General features: G+C 36.8%; 2 protein-coding genes across 3 annotated transcripts; both read right to left on the reverse strand.

The window, feature by feature from the left end:
• Positions 1–434: 434 nt before the first annotated feature.
• bel (ATP-dependent RNA helicase bel) lies at positions 435–14,465 on the reverse strand. Of its 2 annotated transcripts, none has more exons than XM_073980585.1 (4): positions 14,345–14,465; positions 13,881–14,069; positions 2,607–2,943; positions 435–2,530 (listed from the first exon to the last, which is right to left on the reverse strand). In XM_073980585.1, the coding sequence occupies exons 2-4, from the start codon at positions 13,923–13,925 to the stop codon at positions 600–602; spliced, it is 2,313 nt and encodes a 770-aa protein (XP_073836686.1). In that variant the 5' UTR covers positions 13,926–14,069; positions 14,345–14,465; the 3' UTR covers positions 435–599. The 2 variants fall into 2 exon arrangements, with proteins under 2 accessions (XP_073836686.1, XP_073836690.1); XM_073980589.1 differs by having other exon boundaries at positions 14,397–14,462.
• Positions 14,466–24,360: 9,895 nt separating this feature from the next.
• On the reverse strand, positions 24,361–25,229 carry Sys1 (Sys1 golgi trafficking protein). The gene is made up of 3 exons (XM_073963555.1): positions 24,918–25,229; positions 24,730–24,851; positions 24,361–24,667 (listed from the first exon to the last, which is right to left on the reverse strand). The coding sequence occupies exons 1-3, from the start codon at positions 25,080–25,082 to the stop codon at positions 24,472–24,474; spliced, it is 483 nt and encodes a 160-aa protein (XP_073819656.1). The 5' UTR covers positions 25,083–25,229; the 3' UTR covers positions 24,361–24,471.
• Positions 25,230–25,853: the final 624 nt, after the last annotated feature.

Raw genomic sequence — 25,853 nt, forward strand, 5'->3', positions numbered from 1 at the left:
TAAGAAAAAATTCTGTTTTGTGATAAGGGATTTTGAAGTAAAATTATTAAAAATTGTTTTCTGTTATTAAAAGAAGTAAATTATATTATCTTTAATTTCATTTGCATTTGTTTTGAACATATTTTTGTTGTTGTTGGTTGGTAGTAGATTCGAAAAATTTGTGTTTTTTGTGAGTGTGGTTGGTTATTCTTTTCTCTCTAATATTTGTTGTTAAGCAACTAATTTTAAATAATTGTTGGATAATAAAAAAAAGAGTTGTATTTTTGTTTTTGAAATAAAATATTTTTCATTTGTTTTTCATATTTATATTTTTCAATATATATTCTTGTAATATATTTTGTATGCATTTCAAAAAAAAGAGTTCTTTTGTTTTGTGGTTATCGGGATTTTCCGTTTTCTTTTTTTGTATTTTTGCTTTCGTTCGTATTCTGATGTTTTTCTTTTTGTTTATTGGATCAACTATGTATTATTTAATTTATTTTCTATATATAATATATTCAATGTGTTTGTTTTTGTTTTCATGTGTTTCTTTTTGTTTTTCTTTAAATTCTATTCATCCTCTCTCTCTCCTCTGTGTGTATGGGGGTGGGGCCCCATCTTTAATTGCCCCACCAATCGGGACCAGATGAAGAATTTCCTCCATAGTTGCCACCATCATTACCGTAGCTGTTGTAGTAGGAATTACCGTTGCTGCGATAGGAGCCGCCACCGCCTCCACCACCGCTGCTTTGATTGCCCGATGAACGATTGTTGCTGCCGCGATTGCCGCCGCTACCGCCACCACCTCCACCAGATGATTGACGATAATCGCGGGAACCGAAACCACCGCCATAACGACCACCACCACCACCTCCACGACGCTTATTGCCACCATGTGAACGCTCTGATTGCATCATGTCTTCCAAGAAGCTGGGCAATTCTTGTTTCGTTTCAATCAACAACTCTACCAAATCGGCACAGATGTTGCGATTCTTTTCATTGAAGAATGATGTGGCAACACCAAGATTACCCATACGTCCGGTACGGCCAATACGATGTACATATTCCTCTACATCTGAGGGCAAATCAAAGTTAATGACATGCTTTACATGGGGAATGTCTAAGCCACGAGCTGCCACAGCGGTGGCCACCAGAATGGGACAATCACCAGAACGGAAACAACGCAGGGCTTCCTCACGCTCCTTCTGGGTACGATCACCATGAATACTGGTGACAGGATGGTTACACTGATACAAGAATTCTTCCAAAGCATCTGCGCCCTTTTTCGTCTCAACGAAAATGAGCGTCAACGAATCTTTCGAATATTCACTGCCGGCCCGTATGGTTTCCAACAAGTCGAGCAGATACGAACGTTTATCCTGCTCATGTACCCACAAAATGGTTTGTGTGATGTTCTCGGAGGTGGAGCCGACACGACCCACAGCCAAGAAAATGTAATTACTTAAGAAATCAGATGCTAATTCTTGAATTTGTTTGGGGAAAGTGGCCGAGAACATAAGCGTTTGGCGTTGTCCTCTGCCGGGCATATTCGAATCTTCAACAATACGTCTGATTTGGGGCTCGAAACCCATGTCCAACATACGATCGGCCTCGTCCAAGACCAAGAAACGAATGTTATCCAAACATACCTTGCCTCTGGTGATCATATCCTCCAGACGACCGGGTGTGGCCACAATCAAGTGGCAACCGCGATCCAATTCGCGCATTTGTTCACCAGTATTATTGCCGCCATACAACACAGCGGGACGCATACGTGAGCGGTAGGCAAACTTTTTGGCCTCCTCGAAGATTTGTGTAGCCAATTCACGAGTTGGTGCCAGCACCAAACCCAATGGATACTGCTTGCGACGATTGTAGCCACGAGTGTTCTGGGGTGGTGGCGGAATACCATGCTCATACATCTGATTCAATATCGGCAATAAAAAGGCAGCCGTTTTGCCTGAACCGGTCTGGGCGCAAGCCATCAAATCGCGTCCACTTATAATAATTGGGATCGCGTATTTTTGTACCGGTGTCGGTTTGTCATATCTAGCCATTTGTACATTATGGCGAATAATCTCTGTCAGCTGCACATCTTCGAAGGATGTAATGTTGCTGGGGACATTTTTGCCCGTCGCTTCCACGGGAATATCCTCGTATTTGTCAAAATTGATGCCGGTATTACCGGTGCCGAAAAGCTCGGCTTCAAGGCGTTCATCACGCGGACCCAACTTGGTGTAGTCAATATCGCCGCGGCGTTCTTCATTCCAGCGACCGCCATATCTGCGTTCGCCACCGCTTCCACCTCGGCTGCTGCCACCGGCATCATCAACGACGGAATCTGTGTCCTTTGCACTGCGTTCACCGTCATCATCTGGACGGCGTTCAGGTTCTTGCCAACGATTGTTCCGTGGCGGATCATCACGTCGGTCACGACCACCGCGATAACTGTTGCCGCCACCGTCTTCACGACGCTCAAAGTTGCGATTATTTTGAGATCTACCTCCGCCGCGATTCCAATCCTCTCCACCGCGTCTTGAATCGGTATCACCTGGAAAATGTAAAGGAAAAAACACTCAGTCGTTATTGAAATAGCTTTGGGGGGATAAAATTCCAAAAAAAATTACCGTTATAATTATCGTCGAATCTTCCACCACCACGACGTCCGCTAAAATTACTAAAATCACCACTCTGACGATCACCACCACGTGAATTAAAGTTGCGACCACCGCCTCCTTTACGATATTCACCACCACGTTGTGAATCACGATCACCACCTCTATTACCACCGCTACGCGATTCGTAACGGGAATCACTTGAATTTGAAGTTTTTGGTGCAAAATTAGTGTCACCTCTTAATTGTGGTGGCACATAAACGTCGGCTTGGCTTGAAGAAAGAGAACTTTTTGTTGTTATGGGGCTGCTATTATTAGCTCTGCCGCCATTCAAGTCCAGACCAGCAACCTGGAAAAAATAAAAGAAAAAAAATCAGCAATTAGTTTAAAGGTTAAAAAATTTGTGAAGGGGACCCAAAGTGGTATAAGGAGGAATATATTTTATTTGTGACTGGACAAGGCAACCTGTTGTGGAGTATTGAATTTTTGGATGCCTTGGCAAAGTTTCCCCACTTTGATACGTATTTCCTTTTTTTTAAAGACAAGGTTTACATGTTTGAATGTTGTCTGCCACCTTCAATGGTCCCACGTGAACAAATTAAACCCTGTCCACAAAAGGCCAACTGTGAAAACTTTCTTCTTCTAACAGAGAATAATTTGTTATGTGGAATATTAGAAGATTGCACATTCACCTTTCTTTGTATGTTCTAAAGCAGTGATGGCCAAAAACACACATTTGCAGATTATAACTTGCGCTAGAGTGAGTGGAAACGTAAACAATGCGTTAACCGAACGAATGTGTTTACAGTGTACGTGTGTGTCGTATGCCCGCGGGCATAGGAAAGTTGTTGTTGGCGGCCATCACTGTTCTAAAGACAAGCTTGACATGTGGCCATGTTCCCAAGGAAATGTAAAGATGCCCAAAGTTAACATTCAGAAAATGTCACGGTGATGATGGCGACAAAAATGATCAGCAAAGCAACCCGCTTAACATACAAGGACAGTCAATCTACGACTGCTATAACAGCTTAAAGGCGAGAAAAAGTGAAAAAATATATACACTTATGGTACGTTTACATTTACGAAATTTCATCAATAACAAGTCAAAAATTATCAGCCGGCTTTACAGACAGAGGTATACCCTCAGCCTGTGTGCGTTGAAACTTTCATCTATGAATAGATCGAATACCGGTTACACAACCAAGATCCTTTTCTCTAAAAATTGTGTATTTATGGTCCTTGCCCGTTTTGGAATTGGATCTTATTTTGGGAGTACAGTCGAAATCGTTTATAACGTCGGTCAAGGGACTGACGGAATTTGTCGCTATAACCGATATGTCGTTATAAGCGATAGGGCTATAAAGGGCCCCAGAGATTTGAGACTTTTGGGTATCGTCGTTATAACCGATATGACGTTATAAACGACCACGTTATAAGCGATTTCGACTGTAGTTCTTTTCGCGCTTACAAGCTATTTACTTTGGCCAACGTAAACTTAAAAGGTTTTGGACCATTATATCAGGAAGCATAGACTTGCCCACGAAAAACATATCGCTGTAAACAGACAGGACCACAAAGAGTACCTTTCTTGAAAAAATTCCAAAGGATTCTCGGACAGATCTCAAAACTGCACTTAAACGAAAATGTGTTGAATGTTTGTGAGGGAGGTACACCCTAAGGAGTGGACCAATTTGACCCTAAGTATGGACAAAATATTACGAGATCCAAAGTTTGGACCGAATCGCTTGCTCCCTTTATGAAATATTATCACGGGTACGATGTTAGCGAATATTTTTAAATTTTATTGTGGTAGGCAAACTTTTTGACCTCCTCGATGATTTGTGTAACCAATTTACGATTTGGTGACAACACCAAACCCAATGGATATTGCTTTCGACGATTGTAGCCACGACTGTATTTATGTTGAGATACGTTTATGTGATATCTCGGGTACGATGTTAGAGAATATTTTCAAACTTTATTGTGGGAGGCACCGGAGGGAGTGAACCAACTTTGTCTGAGATTTGCAGAATATTAAGATTTGCATAGTTTGGAGGTAGATATTATTCAGTTCGAAAGTTGTCGTCCGCACCAGCCACTGCACATAGTGGCCATTTAGCTTTTTTATAGGTTTGGTGTCATTTTCTTAGGAAGTATGGACTTGTCCCTGAAAAGACTTGTACTGTCGCAAAGGGGCCGGAGTACAACCTGTTGCATCAAAAATCGAAACAATTTGAGAGGAGGTTGTAAATTGCAATTTTCCCAAATTTTGTGTGGGATGTACCTGGGGTGAACCGATATACATAGTCCACATTCGAATCTGATATATGTCCGGTAAAAATATAACGATGTGGCAAATATGGACCAAATCGGTTACTGCTCCCTTTGAGAGTTATCGTACGTACACCCCATTTTAAGGAAAAATTATGAACTTTTGTGGGGGAGGTACCCGAAGGGTTGAACCGAGACATGGTCATCTTCGAACTTATACTAAGTTTGAACAAAATATTACGAAAGCCAATTTATGGACCGAATCTGTTGATCCGTTCAAGAGTTATCGTGCGCTCCAGGCAGTCAGAGAGACATTGCTAAATCGACTCCAAATTGTCCGTAAACATCAAATAGATTCTCATCACAAATCAAGTGACTTTTATTTGACAAATACGCAATGAATTTAACATTTGAAATCAATAGGATTTCGTATATGTAAACGTACCATTAATATTCTAATAAAAAAATTGGGAACAAATTGAATACTTTAGCAGCTGACGGAAAAAATCTGAAATTTTTGTTTAAATTTCTCCTATGGTCAGGAGCCAATTTAGGGCACGAAAACAACATTTTTTTTAATTTAAATTTTTTTTTTCTTACTTTAACAAGGGAATTTTCGGAACTTCAGGGGCCCATATCTCAGGAAGTATGGACTTCCCCCCAACAAACTTTACATTTTTGTAATCAGGACGTAACGATCTACCTGTGGTAAAAATTTCTGTTTTTTCCGCCAGCTGGTAGAGTATTCTATTTATGCCAAAAATTGTTGCCTAGCCACTTAAGAAAAATACAAGTGATGCCGTTTCTTCAAATGTAGATGATGACAGTTACAACGATTGGCGACGAGTATATTTGACACCACGACTGTGCTACGAGTTTCTTCACCAAAAGGGTTTGCAAATTGTTCTTTCTTACTCATTGAATTTTAAATGTTTATTTACCACAAGTGTAAAGTTAATAAAGAAGGTCACAAAGAAATTAGAAATTGGCAAGAGAAAGTTTTTTTTTTAACCAAGACGCAAAATTTCTACGAAACAAAGAAAATTGTGGTTATCAATTATTTTACTTTTGTAACTCTTTTCGTTATCTTCACCACTTTTGAATGACCCAAAGAACATTAAAAAAAAACAACACAACAGCAGCAACAGAACTAAACAAAGAAAGGTAAAATTGTGTGTTTTAATAGAAAAAATAATACATAATGCAACTCATACTTCCCGCCAATATACGTTTTCTTACTGATGTAGAGAGATACCATTGTGTGAGTAGTAAAGAGGCAGTTCTCAAATAGTGTTTTAATTAATAGAAAAAAATATAATTAAATCAATGCGTAGTCGCAGTTAAGAGACTCATATGTATATCCCGCTAATAATAGTTTTTTTCATAGAGTAGGAGAATGGAAGTGAGTATGCCAAATGTCATAAGCCAAGAGAACAGTACAGTGTGTTAATAGTGGAGAAGAAAAAAACAAACAAACCACAGTTTGCCAATAAAACCCATAGCTCTTGATATCGAAACAAAGAAAAATAATACTTTTTAAACGGACATTTAAAGTTTTGATTTAAAATAAAATATCTGCTTCAACAAACTCCCCAATAGTCAAATACAACTCAAGCTTCCCGCCAATTTTAAGGTGTTATGGAATAGGAGAAAGGTGGTAATGCCAAATCTTATACAATCAAGAGAAATTATGTGCTATTAGCGGAGAAATGTTTACAGTTTTTATATGCGGAGAAGTAGAGAGTGGAATACATGTCAATATGTGGCGGCATTAAAAAAGTCATACGTAGAAACGAACACCACGACGCACATACACACCGGCATACTTCTCTTTTTTGATTATAAATTCATAAAATTCACTAGTTTATTTGTGTACCACATTAAAGTATGTCGTCATCACCAGCAGATATAGCTAAAGCGCTAGAGCTCATATATTATCGTGTAAAGCTCGACGTCGCAGAAAAACAATGCCACTGAAAGATCATCGCATAGCATTTTTATTTGATTTTGTTGTCAAGCGAAAAAGTTGGTTGGCCTACACGCTGCTGTTGTTGTAGATGATGTTTTTTTTTTCAAAATTTACGGAAATGTGAAACTTATCAATCTTCCCCAGTGGCGAAACATACAAATGAGTACAGCATGACTATGCCGAAATAAATAGGGACAATTAGTTTTTGTTTTAATTTTTAATTTGAAGTTTGTATTGAAGTGTTTTCAAGAGTGTGTGGGGGTTAAACAAGTCTACACTTGATGAGCTTGACTTTGAAAACACATACAAATTTGAAAGCTACTATTAAAAAAAATCGGTAACTATAACGTGTGAGATTGAGGTTATGAAATTTTATCAAGTTTTACGTTATGAGATAATACAATAAAGTTTACACATATTTCCTTAGGAAGATTATCTTGACGACTTAAGCAAAGTGTCGAAAAAAAGGTAAACACCACAGCTGAGTTTCCTTCACAAAGCTAGGTTATCGAAGAGGGTCCATCAAATTTCAAGGTGTTATTTGCAGGTTATTAATCTGAACACTTCTACTGCTGTCTAAGGAAAAGTAAGTAAAAATGTATAATCTTACTTCAATATTTTTTTAAATAATTTTCTCTATTCCCCCATCAAATCCCAATTTTATTTAGGTATATCAAGTTGTTCATAGGGATAGATAATCTCATCCCATTCACATGTAGTTATGTGGGTGTCAAATTCTATTTCTTTTGCCTGACACGCCATTAACAATCACAAGCTCTTATCAATGTGCTGTCAGAAAACAAACTTAAACCATTTCCACATGACAAAACTTATGCAAGGCATTTATTGGTTGATGGCGGGCTGTGAACGGACGTCGTATTATTTCCATCATTTATGGGTTTCTATACAATTTTCTTGCATAAATAAACCAGTGACATGTGTACATAAATGCAAACGAACTAAAGAGCCAAAACAATTGTAATGTTTGCAATAACGTGTGAAGAAGGAACATAACACATAAGCAACAGCAGGTGCCAAATGCATACAAAAAATAGTGAACTTTTGTGCAACATTGCAATGCTTGAGGAATAAGTATGAAGAAGAAAGAAAACATGCCCTTCATCCACATCATCATCACCATACAGAGCATAAATATGGCTATGTAACGCACAAAGAACTAATCTTGAAATGTCACTTATATGTTTTCCTTACATTCTTTCGTCTGGCAAATGAAAATGTAGGATAAGTGGGTTATGAATATAAGATCAAGCGATGAGCGATTTTTCATAACGGAGATAATAATTAAAAAATAATAAATTGAGTCAAGTTGGATTGGATGGAAATTTCTTTACCCTCCGTCCACTGCACCATTGGCGGAAACAAATATCTTGGAGTATGGCGCCGGTTCTATGTACCGCATTGACTCGGAAGAATTTTCGACCACAGCAATTATGTGTATGTGTTCACCATCACATGTAGCTTACAACAGTGCGATGGTTGCAACGTTTTACGATAGGATCGTACAATGAAATACAGGAAGTGAACAGGTGAGCATAAGTGAAACAAGTGGTAGTGGTTGAATCATCTGAAGAGTTGCAACATTGGAGGCGGAATAAGTGAATTGTGGGTAACGGTTAAGCCACTCTCGAACCCTGGGAAGGATGATAGGACGTTACGCTGACGTTACTTCCGAAGAAGTGTGCAAGTTATTTCAATCTCCATAGTAATGCTGAAACAGCTGAATGTGCCGGGAGTCAAGTATCTCTCTAATTCTCAAGCCACATCGTTCCCAAAGTCTGGAAAATGGTCAGGGTGGTCCCGCTACTGAAGACAGACAAGGATGCCACAGCAAAAGTGAATCGTAAAAGCGCAGGTTTAAAGATGGGTTGGCAGACGCTGGCCGAAACACTATGGTTTCGGGTCAATCCGAAAATCCGGACGAAAGAACCCGCTGTCGTGGGATTGCCCTTGAGGCTTTAATCCTCCGCAAAGTCAGAAATTGTTATCCAGCGGCCGATCATCAGCATGGGTTCCGTAAGCAGCACAACACGACAACAGTGCTGCACGCCATCTCCACCCATATTAGTCGCGGACTCAACCAGAGCAAGCCGTGTGATAAAACCATGATGGCACTCTGTTTGAGCACATCGAGCAGACAATCTCCGACCAAGTTTGAAACGTTGGATAATCAATTATATATATGTGTGGACGCCAGTCGTACATGGAATTCCGGAACAAGACGCCAAAGACCCGTAGAGTGAAACTGGGAGTTCCCTCTCTGAAATTCCACACACTCCAGACGGCAATGAGATCGCAACATTGTACGATATTGGCTTCAACTACCTTCCCTTTTTTCATTTATGACTGATCTTGCCAACTTTTTTCACGCGAAGAAGGAACAAATTGAATACTCTACCAGCTGACGGAAAAAATCTGAATTTTTTTTTTAAATTGTAAGTTTTTTCTAATTAGCCGGCCTTCGGCCGGGGATTTAGGGATTTCTCCTATGGGCAGGAGCCAATTTAGGGGCACGAAAACAAATTTTTTTTAATTTAATTTTTTTTCTTACTTTAACAAGGGAATTTTCGGAACTTAAGGGGCCCATATCTCGGGAAGTATGGACTTCCCCCCAACAAACTTTATAGTTTTGTAATCAGGACGTAAAGATCTAGCTGTGGTAAACATTTCAGATTTTTCCGCCAGCTGTTAGAGTATTCTATTTATGCCGCGAAGAATATGGAAATCCCGCCAAAGAGGTGAGAACAAACTACACCAAAATTCTAAGCGTCATGTAGTCCGCGCATGCCACAACTATCTGCGACAAGCTGAAATGTAGGAACACAGTCCTCAACGCCCTACTGGCTAATAATGAAACCTTGTTGACCACATATAACGTGACAGGTCGGCCTGTGGTAAGCTATGCGACGCCAGGTTGGTCCGCCAATATAAGTGCAACGCAACTAAAAAATATTCAAACCTGTCAAAATGCGGGTCTGAGAACTGCAACAGCGTACCTCCTCATGTCTTCCGTGGAACATCTACACAACACAATGACATGCTTTCGTTAAAGTACCGTCAGAATCATCCTAATCGTCATATGGTAGATAGAAACGACCCGCCCAGGCATGTCAGGAGGATTTTTATGATCTAGAAAGAGAGGTCTACGTTACATGAGAGAACCACTAGATCAACATACAGGTTTAAATAGCATTCACACGGATGCAGTCGCGGATGCCATAAATAACAATCTATAGCAGCTGAGGAGCGTCATCTGCCACGGAAAACCAGAGTAGTTTTGGCTCAAGGATCGATCACACCTTGCAAAACATTTGCCCAGCATGCGACACAGGCCCGCACGTTACAATGCACCTTTTCAACTGCCCTGCAAAACCTACTAGAACTAGAACTGGAGATAGACCCAGAGCCAGATTTAAAGGCACGATACCCAACACATGTCCTGCATGTGGATTTTGAACGTACGACAATCTATATTGCCAATCTAAACCGACTCGCAGAACTGTCTCCAGATACTTTATTAACGCAGCCAGTCCAGATTGCAGAATTTTCGAACCTGGACACAAAAGAACCAGAATTAGATTACTGTATAAAATATACGTACTAACATATTTGAGTTACTACCACAACAACAATTGAATTAGCGTATGATAAACGCCTAGCCACGAAGAACAGTCTCACAAGCTGGCATTATACCTCTGGCAATGGTCCCAAGGGCAGTCTTCAAGTGACGGACAACATCTTATGGCTTTCTCTCAAACACTCCGAGCACTGTATAATTAGACTGTTCCAAAGCATGTGAGTCGAGTATGTGTCCGTTATCTACTTTGCAGTTTGGTACATTCAATAACAATCCAGGACATATGATTCGTTTTTTACAAAGAAGTGTGAACGTCTTTTTTGTGAATATAAACAAATCAAACATCTTAATATCGTCGTCAGTCTATCTTTTAGTTTCAGTTTTATTACACATTTTTTATATAAATTTGTTTTTTTCGTGGCCTCCATTATTTTATTCTTTTTATTTTTCCCATTTTTCTACCATAATACAAAACTCGGACATAAAATAAAACTCACAACAAATGGCCTGTTCCCGTACTTTATAAAGTGGTAAAAGTCGTAAAAGTTGTAAAAGTCGTAAACGATTTTCATGTAAATTTTGTGTACGGGAACGCAAAATGTGTAAAAGTGGTAAAAATTGTAAAAACTTTTTAGTTCTGGAACAGAGCTAAAGTGGCAGCAAAACAATCAGCTGTTCTACAAGGGTGTGTAATGTACAGTGCAATGATTACAAGACTTTTAGGTCGAATAAATTAACAACCCTAGGGTAAATTAAACGTTCATGTATTTTGTTGTTGTGGTATTGTAAACTGTTGTAGATCTACAATATTAACAAGATGTACAAGATCTACAATGTCACTTCACCACAATGAGTGAATATCGCTATTATGGTTCGTTTACTCACAATTTGTACAAATTGTTACTGGATGTTGTTCGTCTACTTACAATGCAAAAGGTCTTAGACGTTTACAAGAAGTTACTGGACTTGTACAAATTATTGAGTAAACGAACACTCCTATTATTACTAATCGTTGATTCGTTATAATCATGATTCACATGTCGTTCATTTATCTATTTCACAATGTTTCTATTGTGGACGTCCTTCCTCTATTGCATTTTCAATGTAATTTGTTTTACTTTCATTATAACATTGAAATCAATGACATGACAAAACAAGTGCAAGGAAAATGAAATGAATTTTTGATTTCCGATCAAAAAAAACAGCAACAAATAATGAGAGTAAAATTTACCCAAAACAGATAAAGAAAATTACGTTCTTTCTTTACAAGTGTGACAAATAAATGCTATTAAAATAAACAAAAGTTCCTTTTGATAATCACAATCACTTTTGATAATCACAATGAATAATGAATGCATTTTGTTACTGTTTACCCAGACAAGACTTTTGTCAACAAACTTGGATGCACCCACCACCTCGCACCCCCTAGAAAAATAACAACAAAAAGCAGTAATTGTAACAAAAAAAGTCAATGTGTTCAAGCATAACCTTTAAATTTCAAGTAATCCATTTAAAACAACAAGTACAACAAAAATACACTCCAATTGAAGATCCCCATCATCTCAAATGCACTCAAAAGCAAGAATAGCAGTGGATGTGAATGTGTGTGTTTGTACCCAGCAAACCAAATGTCGGGGACCAGGATGAATGTCTGGACTGGATTCGGATCGATCTGAAATTTTTATCACAGGTAGGGCTTGCAGTGCTGATCACGCCAATGTATATATCATGCGCAGGAAGTCCATACTTCCCGAGATATAGGCTCCGAAAGTTCAAAAAATCCCTTGGTTTTGACGATAAGTTGGCCCATATCTCAGGAATTATGAACTTCCGCAATAAATGTTATATATATTTGTGATCAGGGTAACGAGTCCTATATGTGGAAAAAATTTGGTCCCGATCCGAGCTTAATGCTTAAACTCATCTTAAGCCGTTTAGTTTAAATCGAAATTTTTTCATATATAGCCGGCCTTCGGCCGGGGATTTAAGACTTTCTCCTATGGACAGGAACAAATCTCGGCTAACGCGAACAAAATTTTCCTTTAAATCGAAACTTTTTTATATCATCGATCCAAATCCAGTCCGTATATTCAACTTATGCCAATGTCGGTTGCCCGACACATCGGAACAATTTCGTAAGCAAAATCGTTCAGATTTCGTTCTGTTTCTATACGATTTTTCGTAGGGGAATTCGTTCAGAGTTCGTTTCGATTTCGAAGAGAATGTCGGATGAAAATTTCCCTTCGAATATGCTAATGTTTTTTTTTTTCGATTTCGGTACGAATTCGGATCGATATATCGGAAACAAAATTCCCTTCGCACAACAACCACCTTTTATAAGTATCTAACAAGCGAATTCCCAAGGATTTTCCTCCGATTTCGCGCCGACATTTCGTTCCGAAATTATGTCAACCACTTCAGCGCTCGGCACATACGGTGCGTTGAGCGACGCGCTACAACAACCACATGAAAAATGTGTAAGTGATGCCAAGTTTTTTGAAAAACAACAATATGGCTGACGCATTAAAGTTAAACATAATTTAACTGTTTTGGGACAACGCGTGTCCCAACGTGTCACTAAACGGACCGTATGTGCCGAGGGCTTTAGTAACAACTTTCTTTAAGATATCGTTACGATTTCGGATCCGATTGCGGACGTTGCGCCCGAATTTTGTCGATTTCGTTACGATTGGTTTGCTGGGTATATACACACAACGAATAACGAAAACAAAGTGATTTGAGAGAAATATATAGAGAAAATAACACGGAGAGGAGGAAACATGAGAAAGACAAGGCGCAAAAAATTAGTATAGTATACTCTTCGTTGGAATATTACAACAATAACGTGGTTAACACAACTCAAATTTACTCTCTCTCTCTTTGCCTCTCGGGTGAGTGCTACCGTGTGCCTGCCAGCAATACAATACAAGCCAGCACATAACCTCTAATACCCAACAAGAAGAAAAAAAAATGAAAGAACATGCAAAAAAACTGTATAAAAGAAATAAAATCTTAAGAAAAGTATATGAAAAAACACAAATGTAATTTAATTTTACATTTCTTTGCTAAGCTTTTTCTTTTCACACAACTATCTCATTACACTAGACTGCAAGCAAAATTAGCTGGCTGGTTGCTACAATTGTTGTATTGCCCTGATGTGCATGTGTTAAAAGAGAAATGTTATGAAATCAATAATTCTTTGTTTCACAAGTTTGCTGCTTGCAAAGAAGAAAAAAATATATACTCATTTTCTTATCGAAGACTTTTTTCCACAGAACTTGGAATGAATGTGCTGTCGTCGCATGGTATTATACACACCACACCAGCTAGCTCACCAGGCAATTTGCAAAGTTAACGAACCCCTCTCCATTCCATCAACACTTCTGAACAAAGCTTAGTTAGAAACAAAAAAAAGAAGAAATATTTAATTATACATTTTATTATTACTCACTTGCTGCTCTAGACCTGTGCCATTTTGGTTAATAGCATTACTCATATTACTTTCCAATCAGTTTCTTATATTTTCGGCTCTTTTCCGTTTAGGAAAATTTCGACGATGTTCGCTTGTTTTTTGTATTAGTCCGTTTTCGAAATATTAAGTAAAAAGTTTATAGTTTTTGTAGATTTTAATTTTAACGCTCTATTGTTAGCATGAGGGAGAAAAAGTTATGTATCAATCACCACAAAAAAGCAAATGAAAAAATTCCGTATAGTCACATACACACACACACGTATAGAAAACTAAATCGATTTATTTCAATTTGCTTGGTATTCTTTTTCTCTTTGTAATTACGAAGTTGGTGTGACAAAATCTTGAATAATTTTGTTACACTTTAATGTTTTTTTTTTTTCTTTTAGAATAAAAATTGTCAATGTTTTTTTTCTTCTCTATATATTTCAATTGCAGAAATATACTATATAGATATATCTGCGTTTATATTTATCCGTCGTTTTCCTCGACACACACTTCTAATAATTTCAACGCGTGAAAATGTGACGAAAATGATTTGACGAAGAAACGAGAGCAACGATTACCAAGTGTATTTGGTTATGAGTATTTGGTGTGAGTAGTCGAATAGTTGGTAATTTCGTTGAGTGATGTTATCGGTAATGGGGGTTCTACACGCATGATACAATGAATAGGTAGCATTATCAGCCCAGCTGAAGCCCAGCTGATGGTAACATAATGTGTCAATTGCATTGAATTTATGTCAAATTTTGACATCTTATGTTACCAAAAACGGCAGTTGCTGCTACCTATTCATTGTATCATGTCTACACGGTATGTTTTTTTTAAATATTTGTGCATACCAACTGTCACTTTTTACAAATCTTAATTTTGTACACATGGTGTGAACCATACAGAAATTTCAATGCATCAAATTATTATGTGCATACATATGTATTTTTTCGAATAGAACGCGCTCTATTCTCGTCTGTACAACCAAAGGTAAACAGCTGTTTTGTTTGTACGCACTATAAATAAATAAAACAACACAAAACGAATCAAAAATAAAAATTTGGCGTGCAGAAGGAATTACATATGGGCGAAAAAATTGACAGTTGCTATGCATGAATATTTATTTTTTACATATTTGTGCATTAGGGTTATGACTTTTTTACAACCCCATATCCCTGTATCATAGCGTGATAAGTTTCTACATAATATTACATAAAATCTTAATTATAAGGTGATTTGGTAAGAAAACCTCACGCACAAAATTATTTTAAAATTTGAATTTATCAGAATTATGGCCAATTTTTTTGAAGTCACTGTAAGCAGTTATTTAATTAAAAATAAACTGTAGAGCCAACCTAACTGACATAATGTTTGTTTCTCACTAATTTCCTTTAATACTGAGAATCATAAAAATGTCGTGAATGTTTTTTTTTTAAATATTATTTTTAAACAAAAAACAAAAAATTCAAAAAAATTTCAAAGGTGTTTATGCCTGACCTTTTTCAATATTTAAATGAAATAATCGCTATTATAGTTATTAGTAGGCTTATATTTATTCGTTCGTGCATCAAAAAATAATTTTTGAAAAAAAAATTCCTTTCATACATTTTTTCAAAAAAAAAAAATATATTTTTTAAAATTGATTTGTGCGTGAACTTTTTTTTATATTTCAATGAAATAAATGGTACTATAGTGATTAATACCCCGGTTACACTATTGAAGGTTAACCCACTGGGTTTAATAGATCCAGTGGGTTAATCTTTGCTGGTTACACTTAGGTTTTCGACGATATAGACTGTCAGCTGATGTTTGTTTACGTATACATACAAAATAACTAATAAAAGGTGTGTACGATAACTTTCCCAGCAAAAATTACTCAGTCAATTCCAGCAACCTCTCTCAGTGAATTTTACTCTCTCAAGCGAGAAAAATTGCAGAAAGTTATCGAACAACAATTTGTAAAAACTTGCAAGGAATCAACTGTTTTGAAAAAGAAGAAGAAGAAAAGTTTTTGCATCAATTTGATGTTCTTGTTTTCCATGATTTTTTTATATTTTTCAGCTTTTGATGTTTAATTTTTTGATATTTCAATGTTTAATTTTGTTTTCGCCAAAAAAGAATAAAAAATAAAACAAAACAAATGTTTTCAAATCAGCTGATCAGACTTGCAAATTTTTGCGGGACAAATTTTCCCAGCAAAAATTTGCAAGTTCTCAGTCACAAAACTCTCCAAAAATCTCTCCAAACTCGCTCTCTTTTGCTGGATAATTTTGTTATCGAACAGCATTCAGCAATAATTTGTACGAATTTGTACAAATTATTGGGTTATCGTACACACCTAAAGTCGTGTGTTTTACAATTTCTCGTATGAGATATCTTCCCCTCTTTGCTCTTATTGGTATATTTTACACACAGGGATACATTTTTGTATCATGGCATCAAGCGTACTTTTTGTTAAAAAGTGTCTAATGTAAAAAAAATAAATAATTTTATGATTTTCAAATAACTTTAGATTTATTAACTCCATAAAATCTCATGCGACCAATCGCAAACGTGTAAAACACGACAAACTCTGTTGCAACTTTTGGTACTTTTTGAGTAGAGTTGGATTTTTCTGCACAAATAACGAATACAACACTGTATTTTTGGTGGATTTGTGCCGGATTTAAAATAAACCCAGTTGTGAGAGGATTTAAATTTTGTATGGCAAATCTGGTCAGATTTGACCAGATTAAGCAATAAATCCTCATAAAGTGGGTTAACCCGGCGAAAAACTGTAGTGTAACCGCACTATAATAGGCAAAAGTTCATTCATCCCTGCTACAGGAAATCATTTTTGAGAAAAAATGCCAGAAAGTCATAACCCTATTGTACATACCAACTGTCACTTTTTATAAATCTGAATTTTGTACACATGGTGTGAAGCATACAGAAATTTCAACTTTTTTTTTCGAAAATAACGCCAATATAACTTTTTGGTATACAGACTTACAGCGTGTTTTTGTAAAAATGCTTGCCTGTCGCACGAACCGTTCGTACTAAAACGTATACGTTCAAAATTTGGTACTTGTAAAATTTTACGAACCATTCGTTTTTATCTAAAAGCTTTCGTCTATTTCATAAAAGCTTTTATACTTCAGGGTCTCCATGATACTTATTTTGTGAATTTTGCATAGGCATATGCACGTAAAATGTGTTACTTTATGGCAACCCCGATAAACAGATGACAAACAAACAATAATGGCCCCGGCACATACGGTCCGTTGTGCGTCGCGTCACGCGTTAGAAACAACAACCACATCAAAAAAGTGTAAGTGATGCCAAGTTTGTTATCGAAGTTTTCACGTGGTTGTTGTAACGCGACGCTCAACGGACCGTATGTGCCGGGGCCATAAGAAAAAAATGTAATCAAATTTATCCAAGACCGTGTTTAGACATTCACACTGGAAAGACAATTTTTCTTTTCAATTTCTTTTAAAAATTTCCTTGTTGTTTAGACACGGAAATCATGTTTGTGTCAATTTTATAATTTTTCTTATTCTTCTTCACACTCATTTTCTCATTGCGTCGTTCAAAAACAAAGCCAAGGCAAAATTGTAATGAAAAATAAAAATGGACGTGTGTGATAAACAATTAATTATTAAAGGAACCCTTGAATTGCATTTAAATTTTGATATTTCCACTTATTTCAAATTGTTTTTCCCTAAAAAAATAGTTTTTCCTCCAAATGTTTTTTTTCAATTGTCTCCGCTGTTGTTTGTTTCTCGACAGAGAAAATGAAATGAAAGAAAATGCAAAAACAAATCTGCAGCCAACTTCAGGTTGTTTACAAAGAAAAACGAAACAAAACAGAATTTGCCAGTACAGAGGTGTGTGTACCCCCTCTTATTCCTCTCTACTCCCTCGCCCATAAACTCAATTTTCTTTCCCATCAACTTTCCCTGTGTAAACAGGGACCAAAAATAATTGTGGTAATATGTAGAAACGGATGTAAATATACGCGTGTGCTTCTACGGAAATAAATAAAATTGCATTCCCCTCCAGTATTCGTGTTACGTGCCATTTATTACTCAAATTGTTTAATTTTCATTCAAAACGATGGGTCTTTTCCATTCGTTTATTTTTGACGTATTTGTTCGTCTGATTTTGTTACGAAAAGCAAAAAAATTACGAAAATAAAAAGCTTTCATTTGTTTGTCACACGAATATAAACGTCAATCGCTATGAAAACCAAATTGTGTCTTCGTTCATGAAATCGACGAACGAATGGGGAAAAACTTTTTACAAAAACACGCTGTTAAGCCCTCGGCACATAAGGCCTGCGTACATAAGCTGCCCCGCCTGGTTGCCTCGCTTTGCTGCTTCATTTCTGACATAATAAAAATAAAAGAATAAAGAAGGCCGAGATAATTTCTGACTGGGTTGACCTTTTCTTTTTTATTCTTTTATCAGAAGCAAGCAAGGTACGCAGGCGAGGCAGCTTATGTACTCAGCCCTATACGGTCAGTTTAGTGACACGTTGGGACACCCGTTGTCCAAAAAAAGTTAAATTATGTTTAACTTTAATGCGTCAGCCACATTGTTGATTTTCAAAAAACTTGGCATCACTTACACTTTTTTCATGTGGTTGTTGTACCGCGACGCTCAACGCATCGTATGTGCCGAGCGCTTTACCGTCATTTGATTTTTGTTTCTAAATTTGTACTCGAATTTGAAACGATGGACAAGAAATGTAACCGCAATGAAAGAGAAGACAAAATTTGCTATGAGTTGGTTGTATACTAGTCGTTAAACCTTTTACATTTCATTTTTATTTTGCAGTTTTTCTAAAAAGGTTTGGATTTCTAATATATTTTTAATTTTTCCTGTCATAATTAATTTATTTTGATAAATTCTCTCATTTGTTATGGGCTAAATACATACGCTCCGTTGTGCGACGCGTTGAAAACAACAGCCACCTGAAAAATGTGTAAGTGATGTCGGCACATACGGTGCGTTGCGTTACAACAACCACATGAAAAAATGTAAGTGAAGCCAAGTTTTTTGAAAAACAACAATATGGCTGACGCATTAAAGTGAATCATAATTTAACTGTTTTGGGACAGCGCTTGTCCCAACTTGTCACTAAAGCCCTCGGCACATACGGTCCGTTTAGTGACACGTTGGGACAAACGTTGTCCCAAAAAAGTTAAATTATGTTTAACTTTAATGCGTCGGCCATATTGTTGTTTTTCAAAAAACTTGGCATCACTTACACATTTTTCATGTGGTTGTTGTAGCGCGACGCTCAACGCACCGTATGTGCCGAGCGCTTAAATGGACCGTAAAGGCCGCGGTACATACGGTCCGTTGTGTGACGCGTTGCGCGTTGAAAACAACAACCACATGAAAAATGAGTAAGTGATGCCAAGTTTGTTCTTGAAGTTTTAATGTGGTTGTTGTAACGCAACGCTCAACGCGCCGTATGTGCCGGGACCATAAGTTTACCGTTTAAGTTGCGGTACAACAACCACATGAAAAAGTGTAAGTGATGCCAAGTTTTTTGAAAAACAACAATGTGGCTAGCGCTTAAAAGTTAAACATAATTTAACTGTTTTGGGACAACGCGTGTCCCAACGTGTCACTAAACGGACCGTATGTGCCGAGGGCTAAAGCGTTTTGAATGCCATATGGGTAACGAGTGAGGAGATATGCTTACGGTGGTGTAAAAATTACGCCGCGTCCAAGTTCTTGCCACTGTGGCATAGAAAATATTTTACCACCATCTCTAAACTAACGTAATTATCCTATGTAAAAAATTACCCACGTCTAATTCGACGTATGAATTTCATGGAAAGTTTAGACCACACGTCAAACTCGGCATATGAATTACAGTCGAAATCGCTTATAACGTCGTCGTTTATAACGTCATATCGCTTATAGCGACGAAATCCAAAAGTCCCGAATTTCTGCCCTTTATATTCCACACAAATAAATATCGCTTATAACGTCATCGGTTATAGCGTCATATCGGTTGTAACGTCGGTTTTTTGTGAAATATTTGAATTTTGCTATCGGTTATAACGTCGAATCATACGAAGAAGGAAATTGTCTCTTAATAATTTGTTGTATTTATATTTTTTCAAACTCAAACAACAACAAAATACCAAACTTATGCACAACATGTTCGAAGATGGCGGTCTCAAGTCAATTAAGCTTGAATGTTTGCCAACCAATGTCACATCTGTTTTACAACCCATGGATCAAGGTGGAATAAAATCATTAAAATAGTATTGCCGGATAAGCAAATATCCACTATCCTGTCAAGAATAGAAAAGGATCAATGTACGAAATTAAATGTGTTGGGTGCCGTGTTAGTGTTAGATGAATCATGGAAAAATTTAACGTCTTCTGTCATTGATAATTTTCTTCATCTTGCGGGATTGTTAATGGACCTTTAAAAGTTTCTGAAGACATTTATCTTCGTTCTAATTTCTCCCAAGACGTAGAAAATATTCATTAATTATTTCAAATCTGTTTTCAAAATCTGCCATATAATGACGACGACATAATATTGGAAGTTTTAAGGGGTGTTTACACTATCTATCAATGACATATGAGATGTCACTTCTTTTATCCATTCGACATCCTTTATGTTTGTCAAAGTCCAAACCACTTTTAGTTTTTATACCCTCCACCATAGGATGGGGGTATATTAAGTTTGTCACTACGTTTGTAACTACTCGAAATAATCATTGTAGACCCCACAAAGTATATATATTCTTGATCAGCGTGCAATTCTACATCGATATAGCCATGTCCGTCCGTCTGTCCGTCTGTCTGTCTGTCCGTCTGTCCGTCTGTGGAAATCACTCTAGCGTCCGAACGGATTGACGTAGGTTGATGAAATTTTGGGAAAATATGTTATATTTACGTAGGACTTTTGGTATTGAAAGCGGGCTATGTAGGTCCACGCTTTCGTATAGCCCCCATACAAAATGACGCGTGACGCGTCGTCGTTTTAAGGAATTTTTAAGATATTTGGCCCATTTTACCACCGAATTGGTTGTAATTTGGTACTTTGTGTCTCCTGAGGCCAAAAAATATTCCTACCAAAGTTGGGTTATATAGGTCCACGTTTTGGTATAGCCCCCATATAAGGCCCCATATAAAGTACGCGTCATTTTAATATATTTTGAATGTATTATACCCATTTGACCACAGAATTGGTTGTAATTTGGTATTTTGTGTCTTCAGAGGCCAGAAAACATTCCTACCAAAGTTGGGTTATATAGGTCCACGTTTTGGTATAGTCCCCACATAAGACCCCTTATAAAGTACGCGTCATTTTAATATATTTTGAATGTATTAGACCCATTTGACCAAAGAATCGGTTGTAACTTTGCATTTTGTGTTTCCAGAGGCTAAGAAACATTTCTACCATAAAATGTTTATATAGGTCCACGTGTTGATATAGCCCCCATAATACAATATCTCCCGATTTTCGATATTTTGAACGTTTTAGCCTCATTATCACACCGATATGGCTGAAATTTGGTATTTAGTCTTCTTTAGGCGTATAAAACTTTCCCCCAGAAATTTGTAGGTATAGGTCCACGCCATCATATAGCCCCCATAGAACGGTACCTTCCGAATTTCGGTATTTTGAAGGTAGTGGCCACATTAATCCACCGAAATGGCTGAAATTTGTGGTGGAGGGTATAAAAAGTTCGGCCCGACCGAACTTAACGCTTTTCTTACTTGTTACAATTTCATATGACCACAAAATATAAATCACGCAAATAACACAATTTATATTGTTAAAAACTTTAATCGCACTCACATTTTGGTTTTCTTTACCTATTTCCTTAATTTTTTTGGTAAAATTGTTTTCTTCTAACAATTAATTTCTCAACTGCATACGAAAATACATGGCCGAATAGAGCGCTCCCTAAAGCCCTCGGCACATACGGTCCGTTTAGTGACACGTTGGGACACCCGTTGTCCCAAAAAAGTTAAATTATGCTTAACTTTAATGCGTCAGCCACATTGTTTTTTTTTCAAAAAAAAAAAACTTGGCATCACTTACACTTTTTTCATGTGGTTGTTGTACCGCGACGCTCAACGCATCGTATGTGCCGAGCCATGGTACAATTAAAAAGGTAGATGCCTCAGCCCAGCTGATCGAATCTAAAACGTCAAAAAACTATGAATTCGCCATGAAAAATCAAAACAAAAAACCATATGATTCGGTAAGTAAGAGATAGCATGTCTACACTTTATAGACAAACACAAGCGATAAAAAGAGACAACAAGAGACCATTTGGCGAAAATTTTAACAGTTTACATTATAAAAAAAGTTGCTTTGTTGTAGCAATTCGCCGATGCATCTACCTTTCTGATTGTACCATGTGCCGAGCGCTTAAATGAAAAATGTACATTAGATGGAGGCAATTCTAATGAACAGAGTTTCAAATGCTTTAACAGCGTGTTTTTGTAAAAAGTTTTTGCACATTCGTTCGTCGATTTCAGGAACGAAGACACAATTTGGTTTTCATAGCGATTGACGTTTGTATTCGTGTGACAAACAAGTGAAAGCTTTTTATTTTCGTAATTTTTTTGGTTTTCGTAACAAAATCAGACAAACGAATACGTCAAAAATAAACGAATGGAAAAGACCCATCGTTTTGAATGAAAATTAAAAATTTGAGTAATAAATGACACAAAACACACGAAAACTGGAGGGGAATGCAATTTTATTTATTTCCATAGAAGCACACGCGTGTATGTACATCCGTTTCTTCATATTATCACAATTATTTTTGAACAAATTTGATTACATTGAAAAATGAGATTTCATTTGACGTTTAACATATGGATTTGACAGTTGAAATCGAGTGGATTTTGTAAATGTAAACCATGGCAGAACTACCAGGTAGTGGTATCACACCAGCTGATCGAATATGAAAAGTCAAATCCCTTTATAAAAAAATATTTTTGTTGTAATTTCCCCAACAACATAAAGAAAGTTTTGACATAACATATTCAAAATTTTACGATGCCACTACCTGGGTAATTGTGCCATGATGTAAACCAAGCATTGGAGTAGGCATGGTACAAATACACAGGTAGCCGCATCGGCAATTGTTGGTAACATAAGGTGTCAAAATTTGACATCAATTCAATGCAGTTGACACATTATGTTACCATCAGCTGGCATGATAATGCTACCTGTATTATTGTACCATGGGAGTAGGTAAAACCATAGCTTTGTTCCTTTACTTTTGAAAATGGTAAAACCGGCAAAAGTAGTAAAAGTTGTAACCTGCTCCCATATGAGTTGTATGGTGTCTGAAGTTAAGGAACGCTTTTCGAGTAAAAAATAGTAAATCTTGGAGATTCTTGCACGTAAAGGAACAGTGCTCATAAAAATTTGAATAGAAATACATTTTAATTGGTCTGTTCCAGTGCTGCAAGAATCTGCTAAATTTTACTATTATTTTCGATAACATAAAGGAAAAAATGTTATCGTAGTAAAAAATAGTAGCTTTTTGTAGGTTCTGGGACAGAGCATTAATATATGATATTATGATCCTTTCGAACATTGCCGAGGATAAAGACGTTATGGAAACCTGCAATGAGTAAGTCCTAATGTTTGCATTTACGAAATCCACTCGATTTCAACTGTCAATTCAATTGCTCGAACGTCAAAAGAAATCCAATCGATTTCAGATGAGTTTTCATTTGTTTGTAAGTTCTCATATTATTTATTACATCTTGATTACATTCTTGATCACCATAAAATTAGGTGCCGATATAATGATGTTCGTCTGTCCGTCCTTCTATCCGTTGAAATTAATATAGTGCTCGCAAAATTTAAGATACTTAGCTGGCCATCTACTGAACATTTGCTCTATAAGCCTAGCTAGGAAAAGATTTCCATTCTTCTCTATTTGTTGATTTATTTTGATTCCGAATATCGTGTTTTCTTCTCATTCTTATGACATGGCCTAGCCAATGATATGTTTAACTATAATTAGATAATTTGATTGATAAATGGTCTGTTCCAGAACTGCAAGAATCTATAAATTTTTACTATTTTTCCAATAACATAAAGGAAAAATTCTTATCGTATTAAAAAGTAGTAGCTTCTTGCAGGTTCTGGAACAGAGCATTTATCAATCAAATTATAGTTAAACATATCGTTGCATCGTTAGATTCTTCCAGGTCCTGGAACTGGCATAAAGTTGTTTTCCAGAACCTGCAAAGTGGTACTACTTGCACTATATTCTTTTAACAGAAATGACGCCAAACTTTACTGAAACATTGGATGTGTTTTCAGCTCAAGACGTTCTCTAATTTGTAACAGATTTGAATTTGAACATGCCGAGCAGCAAAACTCTATGCTGTTTCTAATATAAGTACTTTTTCATTATAATTGACTAACCATTCCGTATACAATTATTTTCCATGGCAGTTAAACACACAAAAATAGAAGATCTCTTTTTTAATTAACTTAAATACATACATACATTAAAAATTAAATTACTAACAAAAAATACAATTTTCTTATCGTCGATTTTGGGGAAAAAGGACACCAGCTTCACACATCGCATTTTTGATTTAAAGCTGAATAACCTACAGGAATCTCTTTGAGTTCAGACTTTAAACATAAAAATTCGCCACCAATGCACATTATTGTGGCAGTGGTGGCATTCAAGAGCCACCATGAAATATTCGAAGGGAATGCACTATTATAATACCAACATATCAGCAGATGGAACAGATGAAATGTGCAGCTGAAAGGGAAGAAATGGAATGAATATTAAATGAATTAAAGAATACTGCATGCATGACGTACCTAAAGTCCAAGCACAGTTTGGCTCTCCTCACTATACACCACAGCGCCAACGAGCCCAAGAAGGCATTCGTTACAAAAGCACAAATAATTAAACGGCCACCCAAATCGGAAACATGGATTTCCTATAAAGAAGAAGTCACAAATAAATACTGATAATTTGATGATCCTTTCCCCCACAGAACACTTACATGATACTCAAATATATTGTCCAGTCTATAGTTTTCTCCAGCAACCAAGTTGGCTATAAACACCAATAAACCCAGCGAGAAATAAACACAACATTGCACAGATATAATTTGTGTTATCAACAGGAAAGGATCCCATTGTGTACTGCGAAATGTACCAGATTTCATATTTTATTCGTTTTGTTTATTTATATTTGGCATTTACATATGGGCTGCAAATGTATTTAAACAATTACAATTCGACAATTCGTAGATATTGCAAAAAAAGAAAACAGATGACGAATAGTTTTTTGGTGTAAACAGAAGGTAAATGCCAGTCACTGTAGATTGCTGACAGGCAACAGCTGTTTTACGTGATTTGTTGTCCACACCATAATAAAAGTGCTCCATATAACTAGGAGTTTACACCAGACAGTTTGTCTTCAAATACAACTCTGATTTACTAACACATGCATTCATTTGTCGTTTGTCTCTCAGCTGTCCATCAGTTTTTCACAGACAGCGGAGTTGACAAATTTTTGGCATTTTTGTGAAAAAGAAGTGAGATGATAATTCAAATGTGCTGAAAACAAAAGAATATGTACAAAACAAAATATGTGAACGGAAAACAAAAAGAAATCGGTGATTTTCATTCATAATTTTACAACTGTTTTCGCAGTTGTCTGGACGACTACGTCACACAGGCAAGCTGTTTGATTTTGACAATCAATACATGAAGTTAACTGTCCTGCCATGTGTATACGCAGGGTAAGCGAAAGCTCACGTGTTTGTCTTATGCCAGACTATGGCTAGGTTTACATTTACGAAATCCACTCGATTTCAACTGTCAATTCCATTGCTCAAACGTCAAATGAAATCTCATCTGAAATCCATTGGATTTCATTTGACGTTTAACCAACGGAATTGACAGTTGAAATCGAGTGGCTTTCGTAAATGTAA

This window comes from Musca autumnalis, unplaced genomic scaffold (genome assembly GCF_047663935.1).
Source record: "Musca autumnalis isolate F117 unplaced genomic scaffold, ASM4766393v1 scaffold_1, whole genome shotgun sequence".
NCBI lineage: Eukaryota > Metazoa > Arthropoda > Insecta > Diptera > Muscidae > Musca > Musca autumnalis.